This window comes from Hyperoodon ampullatus (genome assembly GCF_949752795.1).
Source record: "Hyperoodon ampullatus genome assembly, chromosome: 12".
Classification (NCBI taxonomy): domain Eukaryota; kingdom Metazoa; phylum Chordata; class Mammalia; order Artiodactyla; family Ziphiidae; genus Hyperoodon; species Hyperoodon ampullatus.
The window spans coordinates 49906538-49915072 of NC_136925.1; the positions used below are offsets into that span (position 1 = coordinate 49906538).

The following is an 8535-nucleotide window of genomic DNA, read 5'->3' on the forward strand; positions in this document are numbered from 1 at the left end:
TGCTTCAGTAATGTAAGTGGCAGGCCTGCCATAGACAATGCAGGCTCCAAAAGTCAAGTAGAGATATTTGACATGAAACCATGTAGTGTTATAGAAAAAGTACAGGCTCAGAGCCAAAACGGCCTGAATGCCAGCTCCAGCTCTACCACTCTAGCTGGAGTGGCCTGGGACAAGTCTGTTTTTCCATCTGTAACTTGGAAATGATCATGTCTGCTTCATTCCACTATTTTAAATTCAGGAGGCAATAGACAAGAAACTTAATCATTATAAACAACAAAATTAAAAAGAAGGATATTCTCTACTCCCACAGTGTCAACTTCGGACTCAACACAAACAGGTGATTCCTTTAGTTCTTTCATCAGCCAAAATGTCTCCCCAGAATATAGACCTATACAGGCATACCTCGTTTTATTGCACTTTATTGTGCTTCACAGATATTGGGAGTTTTTAACAAACCGAAGGTTTGTGCCAACCTTGCATCAGAGCAAGTCTATCAGCACCAACAGCATTTACTCACTTTGTGTCTCTGTGTCACATTTTGGTAATTCTCACAATATTTCAAACCTTTTCATTATTATTATATTGTTACAGTAATCTGTGATCAGTGATCTTTGATGTTACTACTACAACTTGCTGAAGGCTCAGATGACGGTTAGCATTTTTAGCAATCAAGCATTTCTTAATTACGGTATGTACTTTTTTTAACATAATGTTATTGCACTTAATAGATTACAGTATGGTGTAAACATAGCTTTTATACGCACTAGGAAACCCCCCAAAAACTCATGTGACTCGCTTTATTGTAATATTTGCTTCATTGCAGTGGTCTGGAACCAAACACGCAATATCTCTGAGGTATGCCTATATATTAACTACCTACTGGACAAGGCTACTTTATGTATTTTTCACCATATCAATCAGCACAGTCAATACCAAATTTATCATCCTACCCACCCGATCACAAACCACGTTCTCTTCTGACATATATCTTTGTTAATGGTACCATCCTTCAATCAGATACCTGTGTATAGCCTCAAACAATCTTCTCTATTACACCTCAGATCTAATTAGTTACCAAGCTCTGTAATTCTGTAAATTCTTCCTCCACAACTTCTCTTTCCTTTCCCACTGCCATCAGACTAATGTTCACATCTTCATAACTTTAGCTAAACAATTGCAAGGGCCCTCTTAGGTCAACCTATCAATCAGTGGTTCTTAAAGTATAACATGGGGCTTCCCTGGTGGCACAGCGGTTAAGAATAAGCCTACCAATTCAGGGGACACAGGTTCGAGCCCTGGTCCAGGAAGATCCCATATGCGGTGGAGCAACTAAGCCCATGTGCCACAACTACCGAGCCTGCACTCTAGAGCCCGTGAGCCACAACTACCGAGCCCACATGCCACAACAAGTGGAGCCTAGAGCCCGTGCTCCGCAACAAGAGAAGCCACCACAATGAGAAGTCACACACTGCAACGAAGAGTAGCCCCTGCTCACCGCAACTAGAGAAAGCCCTCACGCAGCAAGGAAGACCCAACGCAGCCAAAAATAAATTAATTTTTTAAAAAGTATAACATGGATAAGAATCACCTGAAGGGCTTATTAAAACACAGATTGCTGGGCCCCACTCTCAGAGGTCAAATTCAGGTATACTGTGGGCCCAAGAATTTGCATTTCTAACAAGTTCCCAGGTGATGCTGACGCTGATGCCAATGCTGCTGGTCCTAGTACCATAACTTGAGAAGCACTGATCTAGATACAGATTCTGTATTCAGATAGCTTTTAAACTAGCCTAAGTGTCTTACAACTGTGATCAGCAGATCCCTACAATGCTGTGTTAGTTTCTGGTGTACTACAAAATTGATTCAGTTACACATATACATGTATATTCTCTTCCATAATCTTTTCCATTATAGTTTATATATTATAATTTATTAGATCCATCCATTTTAAATGTTGACTTTTTTGTTTAGGGTATTTCTAAACCAAATCTTTGTATATTTTATACAAAATGGTGAAAACTTACACAGCCAAGGTATGATAAAGGTATCACTGCTTTCTTTGAAATGACTTTGAAAATGAAAAGGATCCAGATAACCCTTTCAGCCCAGTGTGATCTCACAGCCAGTCTCTTACTACTGGGAAAGAGAAGAGAACAGTGAATGTGGAAGAAAGTGAAGAGAGAGACGAAAAGTCCCTAAAAATAATTCTGAGCCTCTTCACAATCCTGCCCAAGGCTAGTCAATCAGACACATCAGTTTTCTTCGGCATCTCTGAGATATTCAGTGAGAAATGGAAGGTGGGGCAATCCTGAGTTATTTCCCTGAAATTGAAAGAAGAGCCTTTCTGAGGATGAATTCTACATCCCACCATCAACACCTACTATGGAATGGCAGTATTGTCCTAGTCCCTTAGTTTCATCAGCCCTATCTCTGTGCCACAAATCAGGCAATTAGGAGATACGAATATTTAACTGAGAAATATAACTTTTGTGTTTGCTTTGTTTAAAGCCCAATCTGTAAGTAACAAAAATGATATTTTCATAACAAAGGCAGTAAGAAAATATAATGCAAGCCCATTAACAACATATATTCAAGAAAGTTAAGACAATATCATTCTAAAATAAAAGACATATTTTTAAAATCCCCACTATTTAGCATCAGATGTAAATAACAAATATGCTGGGAACATTTTTAAATCCGTTCTTTGGGAACTTAAATAACCACACCCCTTTTTTTTTAATGACATCACTTTGACCTATGACCACAATAACATCTCCCTGAAGACCCCATTCAAAATGCTTTAAAGTTTTTGTCCATTTGCCAAGTTAAATTAACCCAAGGACCCCAAGTCTGAATCTTGCCTTAATGGGTTACTGCTCTTTTCAAATGAATCTTTTAAGAAAACAATATCTCTTGAGAGGTCATGTCCTCTATCGTGGGAGGACTACCAGGCTGCCTATGACCTTAAGATGCTCTACTGACTCACTGATCATTGGAAAACTCTGAGTCTCCAATCCCAAATTAGTGAAAATACTCATTTCTTCAAGTGGGCCCTTATACTGCGTGGGTAAGAGTAATCCACGTCTTCAAATTCCCATCCAATAATTCATTTTGTGTTGGTTCTTTTACCATCTGAATTCATGGCAATACCCCAAAAAATCCTAGAAGTAAAATACACAGCAATGTGTCTGATCATTCTGCTTTACTTCTGACAAATATGAAAATTTACACAGGAAAATTTTATTAAGTTGAGTAAAAGAACATTCACTGTTTTCCATTCTTCTTTCTTCACCTTTATTACCTAGGAAAATTTAAGGATTTTTTTCCCATGATGAACTTCTGACATGTTCAAATGTTGATATCAAAATATACAGAGATTACTATTACAGTATAAGGACATAAAAAAATCTAATACAAGTTTGTTTGAGGAAATCATCCTCTTAGCTATTTAAACAAGAACTTTTTCAATAATATACAGAAAAATTATCAGTAATGATATGTTTTAAAAGATAACTTATTAAGTTATGAATTATAATGCTGATATTTGGAATCCTTAAAATGGATTATATTTCAGGATTATAGGACTTATATGATAAACTTAACTTTATATATATTAGTGTATAAAAAGCTATGTTAAAAAAAAAGAATGAGTATTTTACACTACTTACAACCTTTTAGGTCAAAGAATAAGCCTCTGAATCATGATAAACAGTTACTAAATGCATTCATTAATTATGGAAGCATACATATAATTCTTAGCAATTTCTTCTATGCAGGGATAACACTTTACATAGTGGATGTTTTCTTGAAGTTACCACTTAAACATACTAGAGTTCACTAATTTAGAAAGTCACTGGTAGATTCTTCTGTAAAAAAAAAAAAAAATCCCAATTCAATAAATACAATTGTGCTCCTTCTGTATCAAACCAAAAATATATCAGATTAGAGGGCTACAAAGAAGAGCCTCTGCATTAGAGACTGTTACAATCATTAGGGTTGCTAAGTATTTATATACTTAGCAACCCTAATGAGATATATATATATATATATATATATATGTATGTATATAGCAATTCTCATTGAAATGCAAGTAAGTATTTTCTAGCTCTGTGGTTCTCAACCCTGGCTGCATATTAGAATCACCTAGAGAGTTTTTCCAAAAATACCAAGGCCCAGTCTCCACCACTCCCCCTCTGCCAAGCCCCCCAGGAAATTTGGATTCACTTATGGTTAAAGTTCATCAACAGTGTTTTTTTAAACAAACTCCAATCAATCCTAGTGTAACCAAGACTGAAAACCAGGGCTGTTTTTTGTTTTTTGTTTTTTTAAAGGAAGCCAGTCTAAGTGTAAAAATTTATACAATACACAGACACATAATGAAAGCAATGTCTTCTTCCCTACCTCTCACCCCTCCTACAAGCCTCAAATCCTAGCTGCCACTTTCAAAGAAAAGAAAGAAAGCTTGGATCTTTTAGAGAAAGTGTACAGTTTAGGGTAAAAAAATAAATAAAAGAGGCTATGGAAAGCAGAGATAGGTTAGGGCAGCTGCACTGTGGGGCAAATCCCCAGATAGGGCCGTTCTGCCTACACTATGGTTTCTCCCCAAATGACTGCTTTCTTCCCCCACTTTATTATACTACCTGAAATTCCATCATTCATGGACTCAATTGTTTTAACAACCAGCTTCTTACAAAAATGCCAATAGCCTAGAGATACCAGTTTCCCCTATAAAACTATTTAATAAGATTATTTTTCTTGCTGTTATACCAGGACAACATCAGGTGGATTTAAGGAACCAATGTTCTGATAGTGGAGATGGGATGACAGATAATTCTGATGCATGAAACACTTTGGGAAGCAACATATACCTAAGTGACTCAAGAACATTTAGTGTTCAAGGAGAGTTAGGTCAGTGAATAGAAAGACAAATGAAAATATGAGTACCTGGACTGACAGCTAGGATCTCATCAAACTCTGAGACTGTAAGATACTATGAAAATACCAAACACAAGCATCTCCTCCTCTTTCCTCCTTCATAAGGAATTCCTTCCTCCTAAGACGCAGATCTCAGGCTAGTGCAGCTAACACATGAATTTTATTATCTATATTTTTAAGACTAAAAATTACTCAAACTACTTTTAGAATTATAAATCTTACTTTTAAGACTACAAACTTTTATAATTTGAATGTGTCTGGGGTTTTTTAGGTAGGCCACAAGTAAATCTCTTTATTAAATAGTAAATATTAACTATGCAATTAATCGGCAGACCTTTAATCTATCTAATAAACTGTTGAAGAAGAGTTGAAATTAATACAATAGTCATTACACTGCTGAAAGGAACCAGAATGATCCAACTTTAACTTGAAAAGCATTTAAAAATTGACACCGCTAAAGCAATATTTATAGGCAAATGTGTAGTCTTAAATGTTTACATTAAAAAAAAGAAGAAAAGCTGCAAATAAATGAGTTAAAAATTCATCACAAATTTTAAAAAGTGTCCCAGGAAGGGAAAAAAGAAGAGCAGAAATTTTAAAAACCATAAAATAAATACATAATAGAAAGGAAAATCGAAGTTAATCGCTAGTTCTTTGAAAAGACTAACAAAATTAGTCTAGATAAACCTGTAGCAGAACAGATGGAGAACAAAGGAGAAAAGGCATAAATTTAAAAAAAAGAATAAAAAGGGGACAAGTATAGATACTGGAAATATTTAAAAAGTAATAGGATATTAACAAAAATCTTTATACAAATAAATTTGAAAATCTAGATTAAATGGACAAATTCCCAGAATATGATCCTAGCAAAAACTCAATAATCTGAAAATATTTTAAACAAGTATTTACATGTGAGATAAAAACCAGAAATTAAACCCCAAATTTAATGCTTGATGTGGATTTGTTTGAGGTAAATAAGTATTATCTGAGTACAATAAACATTAACAACCAAAACTGAATTTGAGAAAGTTGCCGTTTTTCTCTATTCCTCTGTTGAAGTAATAAATCAATAGCTAACCAATAAAAGCTGGTCTCTGGTATCTCAAAAATAAAGAATATTATCATGCAATATCAGCTCTTAGTAGTGGACTTAATGAATAAACAGGAAAATCATGGAAATACAAAAGAAAGCATACGTATAACCAGAAATACTAATTAACAAAAAATTCCTTCCACACTTCTTAAAACTCCCTTGAGAATCTGGTGAAAACTGTAATGCTCCCCCCATAAAACTGCAAGTAAACACAAACTTTTGTACAGAATATTAAAGGGCTCAAGGATCCCCTGATGCCCACATATGAAGCAGGTAGGAATTCCAGATAAGAACTTCAGGGCATACAAAAGTCAGTAAAGATAACATAACAAGAAAATTGCTAAATATCATCTTCTGTGAGATCAAAATGAAAGGCAAACACTTAATTAAAAATATCATTACTGGGGGTTCCCTGGTGGCGCAGTGGTTGAGAGTCCGCCTGCCAATGCAGGGGACACTGGTTCGTGCCCCGGCCCGGGAAGATCCCACATGCCGCGGAGCGGCTGGGCCCGTGAGCCATGGCCGCTGAGCCTGTGCGTCCGGAGCCTGTGCTCCGCAACGGGAGAGGCCACAACAGTGAGGGGCCGGCGTACCGCAAAAAAAAAAAAAAAAAAAAAAAAAAAAAAATCATTACTACTACTAATAAATTGAGGCACCTGGAGGTAAACTTTTCGATGGAGAGGCTTAATTTAAATTACACATGACTCAAATCAAAAGAAAAACACACATCTCTAGAGGAACATACCCTTCAAAATTTACCTCAACTGGTAAATCTGCCTATCTTCCTACAGGTAAAACTTGCTATCTACTGCTCCCAAACCCAGAACATTCCGTACTTCTACAGCACTTATACTCCTGACATTATCACAGGCATTTGAGTATGCACCTTATCCCTCTGCAGGAACTTAAGCTATTCCATAGGAAGTTAATCTCACTTGAGTGTTCCTGTCGTGCTCAAAATGCATAATTGGTGCAGCCACTGAAAGATCAGATCAGCAAAGTAACAGGGATCTTGGGAACTCAATGCTTTTGAGGTATAGTGACAGAAATCCCTTGGGATGACATAATTACTCTCAAAAGAACAAGAATAATTTACAACTAATGTTACTATGTTGCCCAGGAGAAAAAAATATTAGGATATGTCGGTTGTGTCAGTAAAAACACAGAGGAAGCATAAGGTTTGGAAAACAAGTAAAGAATATAAAATAAATTCGGTATCTGAGTAAATAAAGGAAATCATGAACCTCCAACTTGGGCGCTATTTTGACAACAATCAAGTGAACATTCTTTATCCAACTACATTTTGATATTTTCTGGACCAGCTGGTTTGTTTGCTCAAGAAATCAAAAGGAATTTTACTTGTGAAAATTTTCATCAGTTTCCTCCAGATGTAAGAGGATCTCCTCGGCGCACTCCAGGGAGGGAGCCCCCGTGATTTTCTCCTTCACGCTCTGGAACAACTGCCTCAGCATGGCCTGCAGCATCACTTCGACCTCGCCGGAGAAATGGGCCATCCTGTGTCAGAATCAAACGCTGAGGGTCCTTTGCTGAGGGTCCCAGCAAACGCCGCACCCTGCGCACGCGCGTCCCCACCCAGCCCCCACCGGCGCACAGCGCCGTTCCCCGGGAGACTGCGGCAGGCGCTTAGGGGCGGGCTCTCGGCTGCCGGCGCGTCGTTCAGAAAAACAAGTTACCTTGCGTTGGGGAAACAAGAATCCTCGAGGTCCCGCCTTTGGAACTCGTCGCTGCCGCCCTTCCGGGCCAAGAGGATTCAAGCTGCACCGACTAAGAGCAAAAAAGAGATCCCAAAGGCTCTGCGGGTGGGCTTGACGACGGGACGTCACCGCTACGCGTGACGTCCGCACGTTGACGTGATTTTCCAGGTGGGAGGGGGGCACTTGACAACCTGCCCGCGCTCCTAGAGGAAGTTTCAGGTGCGCTCGCTGAAAGGGTTGTAGGTGGGAGGAAGAAAAGGGTAGGAGGAGGAAGGGGTCAATAAAAGAAAGATAATAGAAGTGAAACTGAAAGCAGCTTGAAAAGTTTTAATTGAGTGGATGGTATTGAAGTGTTGCAATGCTCTTTCCTTCAAACAGCTAACACCTATTGACTCCTACCCTTTACCAAGCACCTTGCTAGGAGCTGTGAAGAAGAGGACGCTCTCACATTCTAACAAACAAGAAGTCAGCGATTACAACACAGTGCAATTAAGTGTTATGATAGAGAAATGCGCCAGGTAGGTGCTGTGGAAACCTAGAATCACCTTTTAACCCAAAAGAAGAGTCAAGGAAAGAAGTGAAGAGAAAAACAAACTGAACGTGCCAAGGGTAGGGACCTGAGAGAGTGTAGCATATTCCGGTACTTCAATTTGTAGAATTAGAAAGAGGAGGTGAGGGGTCTAGAGACGTAAATGGACCACATCGGAAAGGGTCATATTTGGCACTTTTAAGGGATTAGAGGTTTGTCTTGAAAGTAGTAGAACAGAATGGGATTCCAGAACTGAATCGTGA

The 8535-nt window shown here is 38.1% G+C and overlaps 1 protein-coding gene across 2 annotated transcripts in view; it reads right to left on the reverse strand.

Annotated features, from left to right (window-relative positions):
- TBC1D32 (TBC1 domain family member 32) overlaps positions 1–7542 on the reverse strand; it is a gene marked incomplete at its 5' end in the record, with an annotated part of 177787 nt that extends 170245 nt beyond the window's left edge. For both annotated transcript variants that reach the window (XM_079716346.1, XM_079716345.1), the window contains one exon: positions 7388–7542. In XM_079716346.1, coding sequence (XP_079572472.1) covers positions 7388–7542 — 155 coding nt within the window. The remainder of the gene's footprint in view (positions 1–7387) is intronic.
- Positions 7543–8535: the final 993 nt, after the last annotated feature.